The 25,928-nt window shown below is 38.1% G+C and overlaps 2 protein-coding genes across 3 annotated transcripts in view; both read right to left on the bottom strand.

The window, feature by feature from the left end:
* Nucleotides 1-25,928, bottom strand: part of LOC113109348 (myb-like protein U) — a 972,647-nt gene that overhangs the window by 459,715 nt on the left and 487,004 nt on the right. The gene's annotated exons all lie outside the window — the stretch shown is intronic.
* LOC113109382 (short transient receptor potential channel 5-like) overlaps nt 151-25,928 on the bottom strand; it is a 79,630-nt gene continuing 53,852 nt past the window's right edge. For both annotated transcript variants that reach the window (XM_026272996.1, XM_026272991.1), the window contains exons 4-11: nt 20,788-21,124; nt 20,235-20,374; nt 17,961-18,283; nt 11,908-12,103; nt 11,056-11,268; nt 8,413-8,454; nt 8,106-8,195; nt 151-3,583 (exon numbers count right to left, since the gene is read on the bottom strand). In XM_026272996.1, coding sequence (XP_026128781.1) covers nt 2,708-3,583; nt 8,106-8,195; nt 8,413-8,454; nt 11,056-11,268; nt 11,908-12,103; nt 17,961-18,283; nt 20,235-20,374; nt 20,788-21,124 — 2,217 coding nt within the window. In that variant the 3' untranslated portion in view covers nt 151-2,707. The remainder of the gene's footprint in view (nt 3,584-8,105; nt 8,196-8,412; nt 8,455-11,055; nt 11,269-11,907; nt 12,104-17,960; nt 18,284-20,234; nt 20,375-20,787; nt 21,125-25,928) is intronic.

The raw sequence follows: 25,928 nt of genomic DNA on the forward strand, positions 1-25,928 counted from the left end.
TATATATATATATATATATATATATATATATATATATATATATATATATATCAGACATGGATCATTTGTACCATGTAATATATCAAAGTACAACGTATCAAAGTAAAATTTTGTAATCAAAACTATTTTATTATGATATTGGCATTGTATGGTACTTTTTTATTACTGCCAAAAATCTGGCCTTACACACTTTACTGTACATCTTATGATGCGGCCAGGAAAGAGTAGAGCACATATCCACATTTATATCTTTTTCAGAAGTGGCAAGAAATCAAAGACGTCACCAGGGTTATTCAGCTTTATTGAATCTGCATATTCAGCATTCCCTTGAGTTCAGTTTCTGGCTGTCAGAACTACCTTTTTTTATCTTCATCGTATGTTCACACATTTCCAAGGAAAAGTAGAAAGTGGTAAGAATCATACAAGAGGAGCATGTATTTCATTCAAGTGTTTACATAAGCATTTACAGCACCTTGCCAAAAGTAATCAGGCCTTGACCAATTCTGTCATGTTACTGGATTACACAGTCCCACAATGCAATTGTGTCCTTTGTGTGGTTTCATTTAAAAGCACTGAAACAGATTTCCTAAAATGTGACACTGTTTTGTTGCATTCAATCCCTGCATAGTAATATCTTGGAACCTTTTGATGATAGCAACACTCAAAAATGTTAACACAGTGCCTTTAAGACATTAATATTTAATATAAATACCACATCATTATATATTTTCAAACTGATTATCTATGCTAACATTTTTTTATTATTTGTGCCCCTTCACCAATTTTTACTTATATTTTCAATTACAAGTTCAATGTCGTAATACAATAAGATATCAGAGTTGGTTAAATGTCTGACTATTTTTCCAAGGCGCTGTACATGGTTTCTCAGCATTCACAGAGCAGGGGGATGTCTTATTCGATGCATGTCCCTGGATATCTCCCCCATACCTGATTATTATAATAATGCTAATTTATATTCACATACAGTAAAAAGTAAGCAGTCCAAAAAAAAAAAAAACATTATTATAGTATAATGTATAAATAATGTCTGTCTAGACTAAAACAGTCTTGAAATTAAATCGTTTGTACATGCTATTCAAAATACAAAAATAAGATTTCAGTCATGTTAGATTCTAGCATAACTTCAGCCCTCCGGGTGCATAACACGAGTAATATCACACTATGATGTGTACATATCATAGCACTAAAGTGAAAAACCTTCACCTGCCAACCGCTCACTGATATTTTTTATACAATATTTTTATTTTTTTACAATTTTTCCAACTGAGGAAAATTTGCCAATAAGAACTTTCTCTAAAAATGTAATATATGATATGACAATGCTTCCGAGTTGTTTTCGATTGAATGACATGAAATGGTTGACTACTGTGGTTTAGGGTTAGCACTTATGAACTATTTTACTAATATATTTGATATTCATTATAAAAATAAATAAATAAATGTAATAAATAAAGTGGGATGGGACTTGGTTTTATCCATGAAGGTCAAGTTTACCTTCCCCAATGGTAACAGTTTGCAAACCTATCAATTATTTGCTATTATTGTTGTAACCTTTTTAAAAAGAACTTTAACCAGCATTAAAGCAGCCTGCACATACTACTTAACTAAAAGAAAAGGTGTTTTAGACACTGACTCATTTTTTAACGAAGACAAACATTTTTATCTTTGGACTAAAATGCATTGATTAATCATACACAATGACGTCTGGAATATGTATTGAGAATTATTATTATTATTATTAATTATTTATTGACAGTTCAACCGAAAATGAACTTTTACTCACCCTCATGCCGTTCCAAATCTGTATGACTTACTGTCTTCTGTGGAACATAAAAGAAGATATTTTGAGATATGTCTTTTTCCATTTTCACAACGCTGCGGTTCTTAGAAGTGGAAATCGCCACAGTTGGGTCAACATCTATAGTGGTCAATAGAAACTACAAATAATATAATATTTATACATTTCCATTCGCCGCAATAGTAAAAAAAAAAAAAAAAAAAATCAACAACAGTGATTCAATGAATTCTAAAAGAGGAAAAAAAATATAGAGAAACTTATTACGATAGTCAGAAAATGTCAGATTTGCTGTCACTCCCTCGGCTGATGTAGTATTAGAAACACTCACGCAGCAGTGTTCACTAGTTTTATGAAATTCAATGCCACGGTAAGAAAACACAGTGTTATAAATGTAAAATGAATATGAAAATGTAAAATAAAAAAGATGAAAATATAAAACCGCTGCTAGATTTATGATGTTAATAACTGTGGAAATGGACTATAGAAGTCACTGGTAAGCAAAGTTTGTCTTCAAAATATCTTCTGTACAAGGAAAAAGAAATCGTACAGGTTCAGAATGACATATTTGTGTGATCTATCCCTTTAATTATGTAATGTAACCAAGACACAAAAATGCAACCTGCTTTGCATTTATCTGCTCTGTTGACTGTAGCACTTTTCTGTCCCTTCTGATTCTCTTGTCGTCCATCATTTCATTTACTCATCCCATCTGCCTTGTAAATGACTTTCGATTTGGTTAAATCTCAAAAAGAAATATCGAAACAAATATTGCAGCAGCAAACAAAAAAAAAAAAAACAGAAGAATTGGTTGTGGTTAAGGTAATAGTTATTGATATAATCACTGATTATTGTTATTATCAAAGTGCTGTACAGTACATACTCGCAAAACTATAGCTGTGTGGTCACCGAATCGTCCTGTTCCGTTAGCCTGTGGGAGGAGTCTGGCGTTGGTCCACCACAGGGCCCGACCAATCCCTGGAACACGTCCTCGTTTGAGTCCAGGAGGCGGGAACTGGAGGCGGAGAAACTGGAAGCACAGTGCAGGGAGGAGGGTGGGGATAGAGGTCCTAATGTCAGTAAAACATCCCTTCTGTTAGCTCTCTGGCCATTTGTTGTCATGCCACTGTCGCCCTCATTTAAAACAGCCACGTCCACCTGATTAAGGTTGGTATCGCTGCGGGTGACGGGACCATCGCCCCTAGTGAAGCCCAAGTCATGCCAAGCCCCCGGCGGTTGAAGCAATCCATCTGAAATAGTGTAGGTTGCAGCAGTAACACCTGCAGGCTGTGGAAGGTGGCTGCCCATGCGTGAGAACAGCAGCCCGAGACGTCTGAAAGAGTTCTTCTTTGAACTAGAGAAGCGTGAAAAGCGCCTCCAAGTTCGTGAAAGTGCAGGTCTAGCTGGAGCCACTGATGAAAGGGAAGAGGAGGGTGAGGGGTTCTTCCTCAGTCCGTTGATCTTTGGTTTACCCTCCCTGTATGCAGACGATGCCGCTGTCGTCGATGTGGCGACCTCTATTCCGGATATGGAGTGAAAGAGGGCGGAGACTCCGTACGATGGATCCGAAGGTGTGATGGTTTTGAAAGACACACCTTTTGCCCCGACGCTGCTCCCATCGCTGTGGTGACAGGCCTCGCCATCGTCGCTGATCTCGTCTCGAAGCGTCGCCTCGCTGCTGGAGGAATAGTTCCGTCGGGGCGGCTTTCGGTTGCCGAGAAGGTCCAAAACTTCATAGCGGAAACTGGAAATGTCCTGTTTCAGCTCCTACGGCAGAGCATTATTACAGAATTACATAATGCATTCGAAAAATATCCTCAATTTTACCTCACTAGAAATGACAGATTCAAAGACGTTACGTGACGAAACTTGATCACACAAGAACATATCTGATGTACTGTAATCAGAAACCAGATTTTAAACCACCTGAGATTTCACTGAGGGTGGATAAAGAAAAAAAAAATCTGAAGGACTGGAATGGATTGATCTTATTGTTGTTGCTTCATGTCTTTATTAAATGCAATGCAATAATAAAGTTAAAAAAAAAACATTTCATTAAATGTTAATAAGTATTAAAACATTAATTTAATAACATAAGATGTAACAAAACTAGGGCTGGGATAAACGATTAATCTAGCGAATATTTTTTTTGATGCATCGATTAATCTAACGATTAATCTTTTCAGACCGATTTGATTTCGATTATCTCCCCATTAATTGACTACTAACAATTTATACATGTTGATTTACATATCTGAATGAAAAAAAACATGTATTCATTAACATTGCAATATATTTTTTTTGCTCTTAAAATTACAAAATAAAATACTGACTAAGAATGCATTACTTTGCACTTGTATAGAGATATTCAATAAAACCTTGAAGCCTTGAAAACACATAGCTTATTGAAACAAGCTTACTGAACACATAGGGCCTAGCTTACTGAAAAAAAGTTCTTCTGTCAGATGAAAATAACAACAACTTTATGGGATTAGAATCCCGCCAAATGTATTGCAGTCACAGATCGAAAAATAATAAGCATAAATAAAATATTTAAAAACACGTGTAAAATAATAATGCACAAAACCGAAAAACAAATGCAATTATTCAAATAACAAACAAGGCAGTCATGGATTACACAAAACTGAAACATGAATTCAAAATTTTCCAAATTGCAAACAAAATCAGGTTTCCTGCTCATATGTTATTTTTTTGTTCACGTTCTACGCTTGCGTTTCTAAAAGTTGCAGTTTGAGTTTCATGTAAATCAGGGCAGGCTTCAGCGTCACCATTGGCCACAAGTTCTAGATTGACAGCTGCGCCTCTAGCCAATCAGTTCTCAGTCAGTCTAGCCAGGGAGTTGACGTCACTCCAATGCGACTGGTGGCTGCTGTGGCAGGCGTGTGAAGATGGATAACCAGCGTCAGCAGACAAATCCCGGATGATCTCAGGTGATTAGCCATAAATATTTTGTAAGTGGGTGACAGAAACATTCCCTTTGTGTATTATGATATTTTCTGCAAGCACTAGCCTATGTAGTCCGAGTAGGCCGATATCCTGTTAACACTTGTCTTGTTAGTTTGGTTTATTTACCAATACTTTATATTTTAGGCAGTTGGGCTGCATGATAAATCACACGCAATATTTAATTTATCTTGTCAGTAAAGCCGGTTGTGTAATCAGCGGTAAATCTCCATCACCTGCGCGCTTTCACAAGGAGCAGCATTAGCGTTAGACTTGAAGCAGCTGCACAGAATGATCACTGTATGACATTAAAGTACCGCGCGAGCGATAAGAGAGCACACGGATCCAATGCATTCGTATTGCTCACGTGGTACTTTGACGTCATACAGTGTTCAGGGTTGCTCTCATGCATCTGGCGTGACACTCACGCTTGGACTTCAGATGCGTGAGAGTTGGCAACCCTGCAGTGATCATCCAGTGCAGCTGCTTCAAGTCGAACGTTAATGATGCTCCTTGTGAAAGCGCGCAGGTGATGGAGATTTACCACTGATTACACAACCAGCTTTACTGACAAGATGCGCATTAAATATCACACGAAGGGAATGTTTCTGTTACTCACTAACAAAATATTTAAGACCAATTACCTGAGATCGTCCGGGATTTGCCTGCTGACGCTGGCTATCCATCTTCACACTAGAGACTGACATTGATTGTAAACAAAATCACTATCACGGGATTGGGACAGGACGGGAAAAAATGTTGGTGGGACCTGGAATCGTAATAACACTTTGATCCCCAAGTTTCTACACAAATATAGCCTACCTTTTAAATAAATAAAGTATAAACTCTAGGCTTTTTAATTTTGAACTCAATTGTACTCGCCCTGTGTCTTTATGCTGTCCTCCTGTTTGCTTTAATGTGGCTGATAAAGGACAGATCGGTAACGGCTGGTCTATGTGGTAATACAATAGCCTACATCGGGCAGTACATCCAAAAGCCCACTTATCATTCATAGTCCTCAAATATAGCTTTTCATTGAAAAGATGTATGTAGTAATAACTTTATATGGCCGCTCAATCAAATGTTGACCTACAGAAATGTGCGCTATTGAAGTGTGTGTGGACACTGAACAGCAGGACAGATGGAGGCACCAGTGCTCTCACTTGCTCATAAAATATACACTTGAGCGAGAAACTCCATGTATGAAAAATAAATCTATAGAGAGTGCCACTCTCAGAGAGCAATGTCTATGCTCAAATGAAAAATAATAAAATAGAAAACGTGTGTGAAATGCACAATGTGCACTGTTTAAGACTGCTTTCAGTTCAATAAAATAACAAAAAAAATGATTTAACTAAAGTGGGCATGCTGTGATCTGTGCTGTATTTTTTCACTGTAACTGACAGATTCCGGCAGAAAAAAATAAATAAATACAACATGGGAGAGGGAGAGATCGTGAGTTATTCCGGGAAATGGGATGGGATTTTCCCCCAGTTTTTTTTCGTGGGATTGGGACGGGAAGGGATCTTTTTTTGCGGGAGGGGGATGGGAAAGATTTGAAAATCCACTCCTGTGTCACCATCAACCTCTACTTCACACACACACACCTGCCACAGCAGCCACGAGTCGCATTGGAATGACGTCAACTCCCCCTTGAACTGATTGGCTAGAGGCGCAGCTGTCAATCTAGAACATGTGGCCAATGGTGACGCTGAAGCCTCCCCTGATTTTACATGAAACTCAAACTGCAACTTTTAGAAACGCAGGCGTAGAATGTGGAAACAAGAGCAAAGGGAAAAAAACCAAAAGCACACAAAAAAATAACATATGAGCAGGAAACCTGATTTTGTTTGAGATTTGGAAAATGTTGAATTCATGTTTCAGTTTTGTGCAATATAATTTTTAATGCGTTTACATTTTTGATTTACGCTTATTATTTTTCGATCCATGACTGCCCTTTTTGTTATTTAAAAAAAATTGCATTTGTTTTTCGCTTTTGTGCATTATTATTTTACACGTTTTTAAATATTTTATTTATGCTTATTATTTTTCGATCTGTGACTGCAATACATTTGGCGGGAAAATAATCCCATACAACTTGATGTCTAGCATTCAATAAAAAAGGTCACCCAAAATACTTGTTTAGAGCAATTGAACGAATACAGTAACCAATGTAAACTTGAGGGCTTTAAGCTAACAGAGAGTGCTTTTCCAAAAAAAATAAAAAAAAAATAAAAAAATATTAACAGTGGGAGCCAGCAACCTGTCATGGAGAAAAAAAAATCTCTGAATGCTCCACGTGAAACTTTGGCATTCTGCCCTTTTTCTATCGTGTCTAATGATTTTGTTTAATATGTACAAGGGAGAGAGAGAGAGAGAGATAGAGAGAGAGAGAGCTCGTGTTGTTTGATGACTGTGAGTGTGCGAGCGCGCATGAAACTTTGGTGTTTCGCCCTTTTTCTATCGTTTTTAATGATTTTGATTAATTTGCACAAGGGAGAGAGAGAGCAAGAAGCGCTTGTGTTGTTTGAAGACTGTGAGTTGCCGGGGCTCTCTCTCGTACGTGCCCTGTCAGGCCCAGCGGTCATTCTATTCTACATCACTCACTGATCAAATAAGGCTTCGACAGCCGCCAAAAAAAAAGATCAATGCAGAAAAACCCCTGGATTGGTTATATAACGTTGGACAGAATGTTGATCCGGCCATCGCGTATATTCAGCGCACTTAAGGTAAACGTTTTGCAAACGTTTTTTAGAGAAATAAAAACAGGTGACGAATCGATGCGCATATTTTGCGTCAATGTATTTTTTGTGTCAATGTCATCGATGACCTCGACGCGTTGTCCCAGCCCTAAACAAAACCCTAATGAACATAAGGGTTAAAAAAAACATAATTGTTCTAAATGTTAATCAATGTAAACAGTATTTTAACTGTAAAGGTATATTACAGCATATTTAAAAATATATATATATTATACATTTAAATTTCCATAATTTTCTATCTTTCTCTCTCTCTCTCTCTCTCTCTCTCTCTCTCTTTACATATATATATATATATATATATATATATATATATATATATATATATATATATATATATATATATATATATATATATATATATATATATATATATATATATATATATATATATATATATAAACTAAAAATGTATCAATGAGTGTGCTAATGATTGCACATAAAGATGATAAGATCTCCAGATTTTTTGGAAACACTGGGGCATTTGAAGAATGATTACTTGTGTCATTGTTGCATTTCTTGATGTTTATGCAAGATAAATACAGAACAGCTGGTTTCAGGAGCACCTTAAAATTCTCCTCTGTCAGCCCTTCGCTTGTCTTGGCGTTGCGGATCATGGATGCCACATATCTCTTCACTAGACTACGGATGATCTCCTGAGGGTTGAAGGAGAAGAAGAGAAAGCAAGCAATCAGCCAGAACTCCCTAATCTTGTTAATCTGGAAATGTACAGCTGGATCTTTGGTGTGACAGTGCAAGGAAAAAGAGAGACAGGGAAAACAAAGCCAGAGGCAAAGCGATATAATGCAATTACATTCACATTGTTTGTATTCTCACATGTGTGTAATTGCAGAGCTTTATCTGCTGACATACCTGATAATGCTGATTCTGTATCAGCCTGTCAGCATGCTTTTCCTGAAAGGAGAAACAAATATTCACACTGTAATTATGCAGGGTACTTGAACTCATCAACTAATCAAATACATGACACTTAATAATTATTCATTTAAATCCCAGGGTCATTCACAAGAAACTCCACCCCATCACTTACAACTGATTTATTACCAGGACACTCTGGTTTAAATACATTATAATATATTATAATTAATTTGAATTAATGAATAATAATATAATGAATTAATGAAATAATACATTTATTTTTATAGTTATCAATAGTGTAGAATAAAGCATTAATTGTGTTTGTCACCCAATATTATTTTCCCATTATTCACCATCAACATTCAAATGACAGAATAATAAACCATATTTGGTGTTGAGAAAAAAATGATCACATGACTAAGACATGCTGTACTCTCTCTGTTGATGCTGCTGATCCTTTGGTAGGACATTTAGGCTGACACAAATTACTCCAAAAAACTCAGTAACTAATTTTATGGAAATTAAAAAACAATTTGGTTTTATATCAACACTTTCCTATCACATCCATAATGGAAGAATCAATACAAATTTTCAAATGCAACTTCAATGCTAATTGTCATGTGTAGTTGGCTATATACTCCGTATTGAAATGTCCTGCAGTCCTGTAGGTGTTTTCCAATGGGAATACTGCTATTTGTAAACTCTGAAAACAAGGACAAAATCTGATGTGCACTTACACATGCAAATTTGCAGTGTGAGCTGAGAGATTCTTAGTATTCTTGTCAGATATTGCAGGAAAGCCGCTCTCCTCTTAGCTCTACATGTAGGCAGCTTTATATAATGATCAAGGTTTGATCCCAGCTCAGCAATGCCAGCAAACATGTGGGAGAGAGTTTTGAGCGAGTGTGCTTCAGTTGTGTGCTTGTGCGTGTGTGTGTGTGTATAAATGACAGTGTGAGAAAGAGAAAGACAGAGAGTGCATGAGTATCTGTATTGAAGCAGGCTAATAAAGGCCGTGCAGAGAGATGGATTTGTAATAAAAGTGCTTCGGGTGGAACAAGAGAGGATATATTCGAAACAGAGATGACGAGAGTCCCGGGAGTTTCAAGGGGAGTTGCATGGCAACACAGGAGGTTAAACTCCAAAAAGACCTGGGCAATGTTACACCTTATTACATCATCAAAGGAGAAAACAGAAACTTGTTAAATATATATATATATCATTAATTGATATGAAACGTCACTTTACTGATTCAATTGAAATGCTTTTGGGGGAGGGAGGCTAACAGGCAGGTTTTGACAAAATACCTGTATCATGAATATTAATGAGGTCAAGCTGACATTGCCAGCTGACATTGCAACTTTTCTGTTTATCTCACCTAATTAATAGGTCATGCACTAAGCCTTTGCCACAGTAGGGCTGATAAATGGGTAGATGACCTGCTAAACATACTAATCTAAATCTATTTTAAACAGCATTTCATTTCATTTTAGAATAACTTTCCATTGAAAAAATATCTTACTGAACAGTAGTGTATCTCTTAACTGAAACTTGATCACCACTACTTGTCTTCAGTAGTTCTTTTCAAATGGTCTTGCACGAAATGTTTTTAAAAGAAAATAATATTTTATTTAGTAATAATGTCTAAAATTTATTAATGTTCTTACAAAATATTTATATTTCAAATAAATGCAGTTTTTTTACTTTCTATTCATAAAAAAATTCTGATTTAAAAAAATAAAATGGTTTCAACAAAAATATTAAACAGCACAAATGTTTTCAACACTGTCAATAAACAAAACATTTCTTAAGCAGCAAATCAGCATATCAGAACGATTTCATGTGACACTGATGCTGAAAATTCAGCTTTGCATCACAGGAATACTATTTTATATTCTTGCATTTTTACTGTGTTTCTGATCAATTAAATGCAGCCTTTGTTGAGCATAAGAGATTATCGGAAAACGTCTTAAAGACCCCCGATTTTTTTAACAGTAGTGTTTCTACTTTGCCCTTGATGTTAATAAAAAATAAAGCATGGTCATGTTATTCACATCCTCCCAATTAGTGTATATGTGCATAATATTTTTTTTTAGTTATTTGGTGTTGTAGATATACAGTACCACATTGATTTCCCTGTTTCTGGAGACCAAGGTCGGTAGAATATTTGATCTCAGACATGACTAAATTGTAAATTCTAGATTATAAATTTAATGTACAAAAATTGTGTAAACACTTTCTCACAGACATCTGTTGATATAAAAGTTATACTTATGCTATGCGTCATGATTTTTAAGCAGCCTTTGTTAAACTCATAGGTTTTTACATGTATTTTTCTCACCCAGTGTTACTTGAAAATAATGCATGATGATACCAGTCTAAACTAAATTACTGCATCGCACTATGAGTCAAAAACCAACATTTCAAAAGCAATAAAAATGTAAATGGGCTGTTTTAGCATTCAGTGTGCTGATATATGTGTGCTGCTGTGCTGTTAGTCACTGTAATTGGTAATCAGTTACACAATGAACCAGCTGCATTGTGCATAAAGTGTGTAATTTAAACCAGAACCACTTGATCAGATTCAGATGAAATCACAGTGTGAATGTTTGAATGGATTCAGGTTGTTTTCTTTACCGTAAACTCCTTCAGATTCTCATGTTTATGGGGGCCTTCTTCAGGCGGAGCAGCCTCCGACCCGCAGAGCCGCCCGTGTACCCATCGACACAGGTACCAGAATGACTTAGGACTTGGGATGACGTTGAATGGTGGGGGGAGTGTCCCGCCCTCATCGAAATAACTCATCCACAGCTTGGTTCGAGCAAACTTCCACTCGATGTCAGCATGGTCCTATAAGGCACAGTGACAAATAAATTATTAATAATATGAAATGAATTATAAAGTGAGAAAAATCTATTAAATGTGAGATTGTCAACCTATGTATCCAAAGTGTATATAAAAAAATATATATTTATATTACAAAGTGTATTTTAAAAACATATGCATGGGAATTTGTTATGATGAACAAAAATTTGGGGTAAGTCATATATATATATATATATATATATATATATATATATATATATATATATATATATATATATATATATTTTTTTTTTTTTTTTTTTTTTTTTACATGTATGATTCATCAAAGAAGACAATTTTGTAATTTTGCTTTGCCGTCGCAGGAAAAAAAAAAAAATTCACAATATTATTAATGAAGTCTTGATAACCATTAGACGTCTTTCTAGAACATTTAAAAAATCTTACCAAACCCAACTTTTGACTGAAAAAAACAAAAAAATAATGTGTGAAAAAGACTAGAATTTCAATTAATCAGGAAGTGAACTACTGTAACATGGAGCATAAAAAAAAGACACCATTAAGTTACTATGGGAACATGCTTGCAATTTTTTGGCCAGTCATCTGGATATTTGTGTGTAATACAGAATATTTCTGACTTTTTGAATTATTGTTGTAGGTACTCACAGCAATGAGCTGGTAGGAGTTGTTCATCATAGCGATGAGCATGTTAAGGAGAACCACCAGTGAGATGACATTGTAGGTTCCAAACATAGTGGCTCCAACAAACTCAGTGAACTCATGCCGAGCTTTCACATTTGTTACATACAGATTCAGCAGGCCAAATATCGACCAGAACAGAGACTGAAGTGTTTCAAATAACCTGGAAGACAGATAGATGGAGAAACAGAAGGCAAGAAACAGAAAGAGAGAGAAAAAACATGAATCAGAATTTTGCGCAACAGCATCACAGACGCATTTAGACTGGGACAGAGAAGATCACAAAGCTTCAGGGCTAAACGGTTCATTAGGAAATAATGAGAAATGGATCAAGTTGTGAATAAATGAAATACTGTGAGAAATTACGAAAAAGCAAATAAGGTGAAGGAGTAAATAATGAGAAATAAGGAGATGAGGGCCATTGTAACCAACAAACTCACTGAACTCAAATGAATTTAATAAACAATATTGTATTATTATATTAAAAAGAGAATAACACACACTCTAAACATATACAGTATATAAACAGAACTGATCCAGACTATCTGTATATGTATACTGTATACATTTGTGTGTGTATGTGCATATACTATATACTATATATATATATATATATATATATATATATATATATACACACACACACACACACACACACACGGATGGACAAACAGACAGATGGAAAGACAGACAGACAGACAGACAGACAGACGGATAGATAGATAGATAGATAGACAAACAGACAGATGGAAAGACAGACAGACAGACAGACAGACGGATAGATAGATAGATAGATAGATAGATAGATAGATAGATAGATAGATAGATAGATAGATAGATAGATAGATAGATAGATAGATAGATAGATAGATAGATAGATAGATAGATAGATAGATAGATAGATAGATAGATAGATAGATAGATAGATAGATATTGGGAGTCTGAAAATGTACTTTAAATTTAATTAATTGCACAAATTGATGGTTTACACACACACACAATAATGCACTAACAATATGACACAGCTGTCTAAATAACCCTGCTAGAAGCTACAGTATTAGAATGTACAGCATCAAAAGTTTCTAAGATTCAAAGTTTGTGTGTCTACGGGCTCTCTCAGAGTGAAAGGAATTGTGATTTTTTTTGTCACATTAAATATTCAACATTGACTTTCATCAAAGTCAAGGCAGAGATAAATACAAAGTGGTTGCCTGAACACTGGAAAAAAGGAGTTGAACTGAAAGAAGCAGAACTGAAAGAATGTAGCACCGTCGATCACTTATGGAAGCAGGTATTAGACTGCCTTTGATAGAGTTTGATTTGAGAAACTTCAGTGGCACAGGCGTACAAAAGAAACACATAGCAAGACTGTTGAGCAACACTCAGCAAGACCATTGAAAGAACACTGACAATGAAAAGTGCTGTGTCCAGGAAACCAGTGTGACAAATTTAAGAAAAGTATTTTATTTTGAATTTGTCTCACTGCCTCTAATTCTCAACACCACATGCAGTGGCAGCCCTTGCTCACTTTGTGGCCTATAAAACATAGCCAAAAACACCCCCAACAACATGCACTGTACATGTGCGCTTGGGTATATATGTTGGATATATATATATATATATATATATATATATATATATATATATATATATATATATATATATATATATATAGTATTACACACATACACATATAGATATAAAATAAAGCACATACTACAAACAAAGATAATACTGATTTGTAATTGTATATGCATATACAGTCAAACCACACATTTTTAGTGGACTACCAGTAAAATTAAAAAAAAAAAAATTGGACCAAAAATTATTTAGACACTTTGACCTGCTTTGCTTAAGTGTTATCTGACATTATCAAGAATTTGTAAGACAAATCATATTTGTCATATTTTATTAAAATTTTCTAAACTATAACGAATAAATAAATAAATAAATACTGATTTGTGAAAAAAACAGGGGGGTGCTTTTGAAAAATTTTGTGAAATGTTTTTAATATGAAGAAAACTGTATTTAGTGTGATCTCAGTTTAATAAAAACAATGTAGGCCTACGTTAGGCCTATTAATTGTAAAGATTTAATGTCCACGGTTATTCAAACAACAAATTATGTAGAGAAAGTGAGCAAAGAACACAACAGAGACTTCTGAAAGTCCGAATATCAGTTAAACCATTGCGTTGCAAAATGATTCACGGTTTCAAAGAGCTCCGATCGGATTGCATATCACAAATCATTTGATTCAGATTGGGACCTCAAAGAGTTGATCGCAAATCATTTGATTCAGATTGGGACCTCAAAGAGTTGATCGCAAATCATTTGATTCAGATTGGGACATCAGAACGGGTTTGCAGGATGTATTTATCCCCACTAGGGATAAAAGTTATTCAGCAGAGGCAGTGATGCATAGACCAGAGAGGGGGGAAATCTCCCCCGGCAAATTGCACCCTATATACATACATAAAAACGTACAGTTCTGCATGAAACTCTAGATGGCCTAGGTCAATAGTTTCGAACAAAATCTGAGCACATCAGCAGCCAATAATCTTGGTGCTCAACATTCAAATACAGTACTCAGCTAGTGTTTGCTGTATCAGCTGCAGTGTGCTTCAGAAACCCTCCAGCTTCCCCAGCTCCACCTGTATAAATCTCCTATAGGTTAGTTTCATGAATATTATATATTTCAGTATTAATTGAAAGAAAATGATCTACAAACAGATATGCTTGATTGCTTGATTTGATTTTGATATGCTTTTGATTAACACTTGATTCTTGATTTCTTAAAATCCATTTAGCTAAAAATGTGACATGAGGTAAGTGACTCCAGTTTGAAAGGGCATGATATTTGTGTGGAGGGCATTGATATATCTGTGCACAAGCTGTGAATAGTGGTGCCCATTTTGAACACATGGGCAGGATTTAGAAGGTTGCATCCATGTTATATTTTTGGTGCATTCAATGTCACTGATATAATAAATGAATAAAAAATAAAGCGTGGCCAGCACCTTAACCACAGGACTGCCGTGACAGACATGCCATGGCGAAGCCCTAATGGAGGCACACAAGTTTGCCTCAAGCACCTCACTGACTTGTCAGAGATAGTGACATAACAACTGGCAGTCCACTAGAGCCAGCAGCCCTCCACATCCAGTGCTGTTTCAGTCGGCATTTGGCATTTGAAGCTTTTGAAATAAAAGTCCAAAATAATACAGAGAAGACATGAATATGTTCTGAGTGTACTCGTGTGTAAGATCAGGCCTCAGAAATCTATTTTGCTCCATGCACTTAAAAAACCGAAATTTTTCCAGTAAAATACATAAAGCAAGATACATTTATTTGAGAAGTAAAAAATATATATTTACTAGTGCTGTCAAAATTAGCGCGTTAACGCATTCGATTAATTTGAAATATTTAACGCGTTAAAATAAAATAACGCAATTAACGCGGTTGCAGTTTTTTTTATTTCCAGTTGTGGCCTATGTGTGTTCAACGTGCAAAGAAATATGGATAAGACCAAGGAAGGACTTTTAGACGGAAAGTTTCAGTATAAAACTCTGCCGGATTACTCTTCAGTCTGCCACAAGAAACATTATGACTGTATGACTGTAACAGTGCGTAAATCAGACCTTTCTGTAACGCTAACGTTAATAAGATTAAACGAAAATAAACGAAATAATTGTGTAGCGGAGTATTTTTGTACACAGTGCCGCGAACTGTCAATCACTCCTGTGCGCGTGCATCACTGTCCTCCTCAGCTGCAGCAACTTGCGCTCTCTCTCTTCATCAAGCTTTAAAACAAAAAGGGGACAAAAAGATCATATTGTCTTTGTGCATAGGCTATAGATTAATTAGATAAATTAATATCTAAATTTGTACCTTGCCGTCTACGGTATTTTTTTAGAACTTAGAAAAAAGATGCTGCAGCCAATGAACAGCCGGCGGGGGCTGCAGGACGACTCAACCTCCGCAGACAGTTTTTAATGTTTATCAGACAATAAATACTCAAGATTTTGCTTTAGTATAACTCACAACGAGTTTCACACACCTTCTCCGGCCACGTTGAGTTGTCGACACTTAACAGTGGGAAAAGCGACACATGCGCTATTCACTTGTGTAACTTAAGGGTGAATGGGTAATGTAGTTTCTGCTCTGGGTGGGATGAATTAGGAAGCTTGCATTGTGAAGGGCGCTCTGAAAATCGGAAGTGCAGGTAAAAGATTAAAACCTCTATTAAAACAGATGTCCAAATGAGCGTACCGGTACGCTACAAGCACGTTCTGGGCGCACGGAGAGGTGGCGGTACGCTCAAGAGCTATATTTGGAAGTGGCAGCACTGAGTACAGATGCATACAGGCCCACTTAAAGCACTGGCAATGACTATACTTTGGAATTTTTTTGCAGTCCACTTAGAATTCAACATGGAAATCATTTTTGTTTTTTATTGGCATTGATTGTTTTGAAATTCAAATGGTATTTACATGCCTGTGTTTTTATTTCTGTAATAAATATGGCTTTCAAGCCAACAGTTAATTTGGAGGATATTGATGGTTTATTGCAGGTATGTTGTTTACATGAGAAAATCTGTGTTACAAGTTAAACAAAAATTCCAATAAACAATCATATTTTTAATTTAAATAGTTGCTTTGTCTTGAGTTTACATTAATTATTTACATTTACATATCCAAAAAGTTTCAGTCTTTTAATTGCGATTAATCGCGATTAATCGCGATTAATTTTAAAAAATTGTGCGATTAATTAGTTAATTTTTTTTAATCGATTGACAGCACTAATATTTACATTAAATTTAAACTAAATATACAATTAGTTGTAAAATATAGTTGTTTGAGAATACATTTTGAATCAAGTTTATATTTCTTAAACCTCTCTCTCTCTCTCTCTCTCTCTCTCTCTCTCTCTCTCTCGTTCTCTCTCTTTACCCCTAAAGGTTCCATATCAGTACCTTAAAAATTTATTTTAGTACCTAAAGTGTAAATATTAGTATCTAAATTATATATATTTTCCAAATACAGGCTTTTTAAAAATAATGATAATAATAATAAGAAGTAGAAAAGAAGCTAATATATTATATATATTTTTTTGCAGTGTGTCTTTTTGAAACGCCCAAGCCACACGAATGTCAAAGACTTTAATCTGTGAAGGAGAGTCTCAGTGAAAAACACCACAGAAAGCCTGAAGGAGCTCATACTGCTTCTGATGTGATGTGGGTTCAGGGATTTGATATCTACGTGTGGTGATGCCACATACAGTTCATATGCAGCTACAGAAAAAAACAGAAGTGTGTCGGAAATGAAAGAAAATCCCCAGATGTTTCAACAAAATCAGGTTTTTTTTTGTTATGTTTCAGGTGTTTATATTTCACACAGCAGCTGCAGTTGTGCAGTCTGAGACACAGCACAGATTTATTTTCTTCTTTCTCAACGTTTTCTCTCATAAATATTCATGAGGTGATTCTTGAACCTGCATTATTGTGCAGTGTTGGATGATTGTGTGGTTATTGATGTGTCACTGATCGACAAATCACTGGAAAAGCAAAAGGTCTTGATGAATATTCAGAAGCAGTATCAGTGCTGCCCTATCAGGCATTGACTGAGGCTGACCCCGAGCTGCAGTGCAGGAAAGGATGAATGCACGTTGTAAACAAACAGCGTTGAGGAAGCTTCCTTTAAACTACTAACAATCTAAAATTGTTTTATTATTATGAACTTATTATTTAGTATATATGCTTCAAAATTCATAAAAGTTGTATTCATTTGTGAAGATTACAATGACAAAAAATGTGTGTGGTCACAGCTCTTTTTTTCTGCAGTAATCCAAAAATCAATGGAAAAATCGTTTTGGGAAGCAGAAACCATGGGGTGATGCCAACTTCAGGGTTGGCCTACAAAAACACATCATCAATGCAACACTCTATATTTAAACTATTTAAAGGTGCCTCCAATAGCTTTCTAAAAATATAACATAATATGATAGAGAAGTAATAAACTTACGTAGAGAAGGCATTGTTCTGTTTCTCGCAGCGGATCCCCTTGCAGTGGTTGGGTTCATCTGCCGCCTCTGTCTCGTAGTAAAAGTAAAGCTGGTTGAGTCCATTGGCGAAGGCCAGCAGCACTAGACAGTAGATAAAGAGGAACTTGAGGATATCCAGCAGCATGCGGCCAAGAGAAATCTGCAGCGGGCCAAGGTGAGAGTTGGCCGTGAAGAGGGAGATGAGCCTAAGTGAGCTGAAGATGTTAGCAATGGCAAACAAAGCCTCAGCAATCAGCGTCGGATGCCACATCTCCCATTCCTCTCGTGGACGAGAACTGTTATACTGGAGGGGAAATAAAAACATTCAGAAATATTATTCACTATTTATAATTTAGTTTCATTGTTAGAACTCTATGTTGTTCAAATTTAAAGCATTCAAATAAGTGCAAAACTCTGCGACTTAAAGGTGCAGCGTGTAAATTTTAGCAACACAGGTAAAGATGTCATTGGTAAAGACAACAGAGAGCAATGAGATTTCTTTACAATATTAAATAAATTGATGGTATTGTGAATGTTAGTGTAGCCTACTTGTTCATCATTGTGTCAGTGTTTTATTCGCAAGAACAACAAAGTGACAAAACGCGCTCTAACTAGCAGTTTGTCCATTTAGGGCTACTGTAGAAATACTGTAGATTGTAAATATTACACATTGCACCTTTAAGTTTAAAATGTACTATACACAAATATGTTACACACAATTGCTTCTAGTTATGCAATGTATAGTGCAAATGGTTAATAATAGTGCAAGACTCTTATGCTTACCAAGGATGCATTTATTTATTAAAAAATTGTTAAATATAGAAAAGAAAAGAAAAGAAAAGAAAAGAAAAGAAAAGAAAAAAATATTGTGAAATTTTATCGCAATCCAGCACGCGATTACAGAAGGGAGAGGTAACGGAGCACTCGCTCAACCACATTGGTGGACCAGTTTAAGTGATTAAGAGCGTGCATCAGTTGCTTTTATAGGGTCTGTAAGGTCTTGAATAACATGGAAATGCAATGCGATTTTAAAACAATTTCCAGGCCTAAAAACTTTTCTGAGGGGGATTGTGTGTTGCATGGTTTTAATAAATCTCGCAGCTTTCAAGTTTAGAATGAGGGAAATTCCTGCATTTATTCAACTTATGTTGTAGGTTGGAATAATAAAATAAATCCACACAAAGTCTAAGATCAAATCAGTCATTTGAATCCATGACCTCTCTCAGAGCGCACTTCTCATCAGCGCATCAGTGACCTGCACGCTGCGATACAAGACTCACTCGCATTTCAGGACAGCTGACAGAACTGTCACTTGACTAATTGGGTCATTATTGCATTGTCACAAAAATGTATAATAAGGGGTGAGTTGACGAGGTTTCGCGAGAGCTTGAGGATCCAATGGCATCACAAAGTTTTACAAGCTCCTTTAAATACTTATTATTGGTTAAATATTTCTACAACCCTGTGATTTTTCATGGCACACATCTGGCAATTCTCTGTCTGCCATACTGAAACGCCGCCCCTGGAGGAGGGGGATCTGCCAAAATAAGGTGCCGGATCGGATTTCGGAGGAGCCGGATCTGGACCCGGCTTGTTCCGGCACAAATTAAGCCCCGCTTGAGGGTGGAACGAGATGCCTTCTCCCCTCAGCACAATCCTCAATTCCATGTTTCAGTGGGCAGAGAAATAAGGCAGGATTTCAGCTGTGCAAGGCATGGCTTAGCTCTTCTTGCTTTAAATTCTGTTCTCTACTGGGACTAAGACCACAATATTACCTGTCTAATAAATGTACCCTCGACACTGAAAAAAAAGTAAAAAAATAAAACCATTAACAAACACAAACAATTACAAAGAAGTGTAAAAAGTAGAAAAACTGAAATAATATTTTCTTGTAAAATATACTCAATTTAATTAGCAATTTAAAAATTATTTATTTTTTTACAGTGAATTCCCACGTTTTGAAATTATATTATAAATGACTAATACATGTAGACACAAACATTCACACAAACATTTATGGCTTGTAAATGTAATTCTTGAGAACATGTCCAAACACAAAACAGAACATAAATTATACGTCTTGGACCATTTATCATCACACACACACATGGTGTAAGGGACTCGTGTGGGCTGAAACCCCTTTCATGTAGGGTGACTAACACAGCTGCAGATGGTCATGTAGTCTGGATTGTGTCTGCGTGCATTTGAGTGTGTATTACTGAATCAACAGTGAAAAATTTACAGGAGGAGCTCACCTTGACATACGCGACGATCTTTAGCGATATTGTGGCCAAATACAGAGAATTCATGGCAAAGTCCATCAGGTTCCACCAGTCATGGACGTACACAGTAAAACCTCCATCCCACATCTCCTTAATCTCAGCCCATATAAAGCCTACGAGCAAAACATAATTATTTTGTAATTAACTTGGGATGTACTATATAGTGATTACTGGAAAATATAATTTTTTGAATTAATTCTATTAATCAGTGTGAGTCAGTGTAGGTCAATTTGAAATTTATCTTAAATGTCTAAATAAAACACTTCAATAAATATCACTCCAAAACCAGAAATAATCCATAAAGTTGAGATAATTGTATGTTCAATGGTTCAGGCTTAACTAATTGCAGAACTTTATTATTTAGGGTTAAGGTTAACGGATAAGTAAAAATCCCTGAGCAGAATATTTGAGGAATATTATTACAGTGTTGACTTGCTCATATATGCTATATGCAATATCATAACTACATCATTACTATGTAACAAAATGTATACAAGCTATCCACACCACACACTGTCATACTCACCTAGCACCCAAGGTAGTATCATCCACTCCACCACAGTGGGTGGAGGGCCCTGCATGTGTAGGTTGGTGCGTGCTATGTGCTGTGAAGCCAGGAGGAGGAGGAAGAGGAAGGTGAGGTAGGAAGCTGTGTGGCAAATAAATTTGATGAAGGGTTTTTTGACGAAGAGCCCCAGCGTGCTTTTTGGAGCCAGCAGGTAGACCACTGAGAAGACAGGGAAGAGCAGGCCGATAATAAAGCACATGACCAGCTTAACTGCCCAGTGACGGCGCCGCCAGCCAGGAAAACCGTCATACCATTGTGTGGCCAAGAGCTGCTGACAGTTTGGCTGAGCCACAAACTGGAGAGAGGAAAAAAAGAGAGAGATTTGTAAATGGATTTGAAAGGATTTGTAAATGCTCATGCATAATGGCAACCATACGCAGAAGGACCAATTAACTGGGAGAAAAAGGTGCATTATTCATTCATGCATTTATCCCGCAGATGGGGAAAACTACATATTTTCATAATACATTCGTTGGTGGGTGGTATGACTGACTAGTTGACTTGATGATCTTAAGCAAAACATGTCTAATTAGGGTCCACCAGACCCAAATCAGATATGTTTCTAAACATTCTACCCCCTCCTACCCCAAAAAAAAAAAAAAAAAAAAAAAACATGCTATCATAAAAATGCAGCACTCGTTGTGCAAAATTTTAAAACTTGTTTGAAAAGTTTTGGGCTCTCTATTTGATGGCTGAATTGAAATCTGATAAAATCACTTTATGATGCATGGATTTATTTATCATATATGCATTTAAGATTTAAATACAACAATTAACTTAGTTTTACACTAGTGATTTACAAGTATGTTAAGAATCGGTTCAACCAAATCATTAAAATGAACGTCTCGGTTACGTACGTAACCCTCATTCCCTGATGGAGGGAACGGAGAAGTTATGTCGACCGACAAATGGGGTCTTACTTGGGAGCCCAATCATCTCTGAATTTAAGAGAAAACGCCAATGAAAATTGGCTAGTGGATTAACATACCTGAGCCACTCCCGTGCCGACGGGTATAAATAGGGCGACAGGTGCATCCACCCATTAGGTTTTACGCTGAGGAGCCGAGAACGTGTCCCGGCAACAGCGAATGGTTCAAGGTTGTGGCATGGGGACATAACGTCTCCGTTCCCTCCCTCAGGGAACGAGGGTTATGTACGTAACCGAGACGTTCCCTATCTGTCGGTCACTATGAGTTATGTCGACCGACCAATGGGGTCCTATGGAAAACGCCACAACCTGAACCTCGTCACAACCCTGTGGTGCTGCAATTGTTGACAAGCCCTGGCGTGCCACAAAAGCTACGCTTAAGGTCGTAACCTTCCCAAAGCCCCAGCGCAAATTCACTGACCTTGGTACCGAAGGGGCCAAAGGGTGAGTACATTGCTGCTGGAGAAGGCCATGCTGCTGTTCCGCCCACATAAAGTAAATGGAAGGGATTTCACCCTTCAGTGAAAGATTGCTTCAAATCTTCCCTATTTGTTCTTTCAGCTGGCAAGACAATGGGGAAGCGAGCCTTTAGGAAAGGTCGCTACGGAGACCACATCCTACCCGTAGGGAGGTGACATGTGGATATACCGATATGGACTGACCCAGGGGGCAGTACAACATATGGAAGGGGTCTCTGAGGCAGGACCTACCTTGGAGTAGGGATGGAACGGCTGCCAGAAGAGACTGACAGAACGGTCTGTCAAGGGAAGACATGGGTTTGCCAAGAAGGAAACCTTACCGTGGAAGAATACACATATGGGATTACCCGTAGGGAACCCAGCCATATGGACACCTAGCCCAGTACAGGGGCTGACCGGGCTCCGGGCATGCTAACGCCAGTACTGGGCCTGGCGACAGACTGCTCCGCCAAGTCTGACGCCGAGGGTGCTGGAGGATGCTCGACCAAGGTACGCCAACCGGGGAACTCTAATGGGAGAAGAAGGCGCTCACATCCCCGTGTTAGGGGGAATGGCGCAGCAAGCGAGACACCCAGCCAGCCCTTCCCACCAATTACCTGTTACCCAACACACGGGAAGAAACTGGCTCTACACGGAGGTTGTAAAACCTCGCAAAGGTGTTAGGTGTCACACAGCCCGCAGCTCGACAGATGTCTGCCAGAGAGGCGCCGTGCGCCAACGCATAGGAGGAGGCCATACTCCGTGTGGAGTGGGCCCTCACCCCCAGGGGGCACGGCTCGCCTTGGGAATGGTAAGCCAAGGAGATGGCGTCCACTATCCAGTGGGCCAACCTCTGCTTAGAGACAGCCTTCCCCTTCTGCTGACCTCCAAAGCAGACCAGGGGCTGCTCAGAGCTTCTAAAGCTCTGGGTGCGGTCCACGTATATGCGAAACACTCTTACGGGACACAGCAACGACAAGGCTGGATCTGCCTCCTCCAGGGGCAGCGCTTGCAGGTTCACCACCTGTTCTCAGAAGGGAGTGGTGGGAACCTTGGGCATGTATCCAGGCCGGGGTCTCAGGACAACCTGAGAGTAGGCCGGCCCGAACACAAGGCACTCTTCACTTACCGAAAATGCTTGGAGGTCCCCGACCCTCTTGATGGAAGTGAGCGCGATCAGGAGCGCTGTCTTGAGAGACAGGAACTTCAGCTCGACCGAATCCAGCGGCTCCTGTCCTGCCTCTGAAGGAACTCAGGCAGTTCAGCACTGACTGGGCACGCTCGCTGGCGAGACGTGCTGTCATACTCACAGAGTCTAACTCCATACCGAGATAAGAGATTCTCTGCACAGGGGAGAGCTTGCTCTTCTCCCAGTTGACCTGAAGCCCCATCTGACTGAGGTGCCGGAGCACGAAGTCCCTGTGATCGCACAATTCTTCTCGGGACCGGGCCATAATGAGCCAGTCATGAGCCAGAACCAATCAAACAGCCATGAGCACTCAGAGCTGGGCGGTGCATTCACCTCCATCCTGATGCTCACAGCTGCCCGGGCAATTCGGCAGTGGCGACAACACCCGACGGGGGCAGCCCCGCCGAATCTTCATCCACAGAAGTCAACAGCCCATCCCCGATGCTGCAATCGACATCTGATCTCCGGCGGCAAACTGAATGACCCATTGGGACTGCTATAAGACAGCCCAGCAAAATCACCCAGCAGCCGCACAGGACAAACACTGCGGAAGGGGTAAGAGGTCCGTGGGGCGTGGCCCGGCGGAGAAGCTCTCACTGTCACCTTCAAATCTCCCAGAGCACTAGCCGGCGGTCCTCTGCTCGAGACAGAGAAACCAGAACGGGTAGTGACAGAGGGGTCTGCTCCTTTCCCTTTAAGAAAGGGGAGACGCGATCACAGCGTTGCCATGGTCACAGCCGCAGTGCGTGCATGAACCATCCACGAACGCGCCTTCAGCGTGCTGAATGCCCAGACATGGAAGAGAGCGAACATGGCCGTTGTCAGAGAACAGGAAACAACCGCATCCAGAAGGACGTGGACGAAACGGCGTCTTGAAAAAGACGCGAATCGTCCGCGATTTGCTCTTTTAGGAAATCTGCTCTCTTAGTTGAAGCGCCCAGGGGAATCGCTGAAAGGGACACCGCTGTTTACGCCGTACCGCCAACCAGAACAGCTTCCCGACACAGCAGATGAATGGCTTTGTGGAGTATAACAGCTTTCATACAACCACTCGGCTCCGAAGCAAAAATCTAATGAGTGGATGCACCGGTCGCCCTATTTATACCCGTCGGCACGGGAGTGGCTCAGGTATGTTAATCCACTAGCCAATTTTCATTGGCGTTTTCTCTTAAATTCAGAGATGATTGGCCTCCCAAGTGAGACCCCATTTGTCAGTCGACATAACTCGTAGTGACCGACAGATAGGGAACCAGAAGTTTAAGTTAGTTAAGTTAGTTAGTTAAGTTAGTTCACAAATCAGACATCTGTGGCATCACAGATGCCCAAAAGAAGTACCTAAAAAAAAAAAATGCTGTCTAGATTTATAAAAATGATCAATCTTGTACATACTGGTACATTTATTGTATAAACATATCACAGGAAAATACTATAATACATTTCTCTACATTTGTTGTTTATTGATCCATGTGTGTTAACACATTTAGCTCTGAAATGTCTCTTATGGTTTGCAGCTGAATACAAATGTGGTGACAGGAATACAAGCAGTGCTGATAAATGCAAATAGCAGTATTATTATTATATTCCTAAAGGAAAGCTTCACTCATCTTGTTTATGCCATTCCACGCCCTTTTGAATTTCTTTCCTCCATGGAACACAAAAGGAGAAATTTCCCTTAATAAAATGGTCAAATGCAGTGACAATGAAAGAGAACTGAAGCCGTCGAGCTTCAAAAAGTCCACAAAAACTATCATCAAATTGGTACATATTAGTATTTTCTAGTCCTTTTAAGCCATTTGACAACTTTGTGCAAGGAACAGACCTAAATGTAAGCCGTTAATCACTGAAAACTTTTGTGGATTTTTTGTCATTAAGAAGATTAAAAGCCCCAGTCTTCATCCTGGTCCCAGACAGGAAATTCATAAAAAATAATAATATAAATAAATAAATAATTAAATACCAACACAGATCCACAGAAGAAAATCAGTCATATAGGTTTACAACAACACAACGTCAAGTAAATAATATTAATTTTAAGGTGAACTTTTTCTTTAATGATGTGAAAAGTATCTCTATTATCAATCATTCTCAAAGAAGGAAGAGGAGGATAAACATAGAAAAGCTTCTTCAGAGTGTAAACAAAGCTAATTACCAGTTTAGTGCACCGCTGTAGGAGACTTGCTTGTAAGAGAGCGCCCTCAGAAACATCTGCTTTGAAATGAAGCGAGCCAAGTAAAGCCTCATATTTCATATCACATTTGTGATAAGTTATCTAGTGGCTGTAATGGAAAATGGTGCGTGGGATGACAACACTGCATGATAGATGACTAACGATTCTTTCTCAGATTTAAAAGTTTCCATTGTTGAGAGTTTCTGAAGCAAGCCTGAGAAAGCAACGGCTTCTGAACCAACAGTGCCCATCTGAATATCCACAGTTAATCACTGGTTTCCCACAATCCCTCACTCAGCCTTATTGCACATATCACAAAAAGGTCCCATAGGAAAATACAATCAACCTCTACTTAAT

The sequence above is a fragment of the Carassius auratus genome, chromosome 1 (genome assembly GCF_003368295.1).
Source record: "Carassius auratus strain Wakin chromosome 1, ASM336829v1, whole genome shotgun sequence".
Taxonomy (NCBI): domain Eukaryota; kingdom Metazoa; phylum Chordata; class Actinopteri; order Cypriniformes; family Cyprinidae; genus Carassius; species Carassius auratus.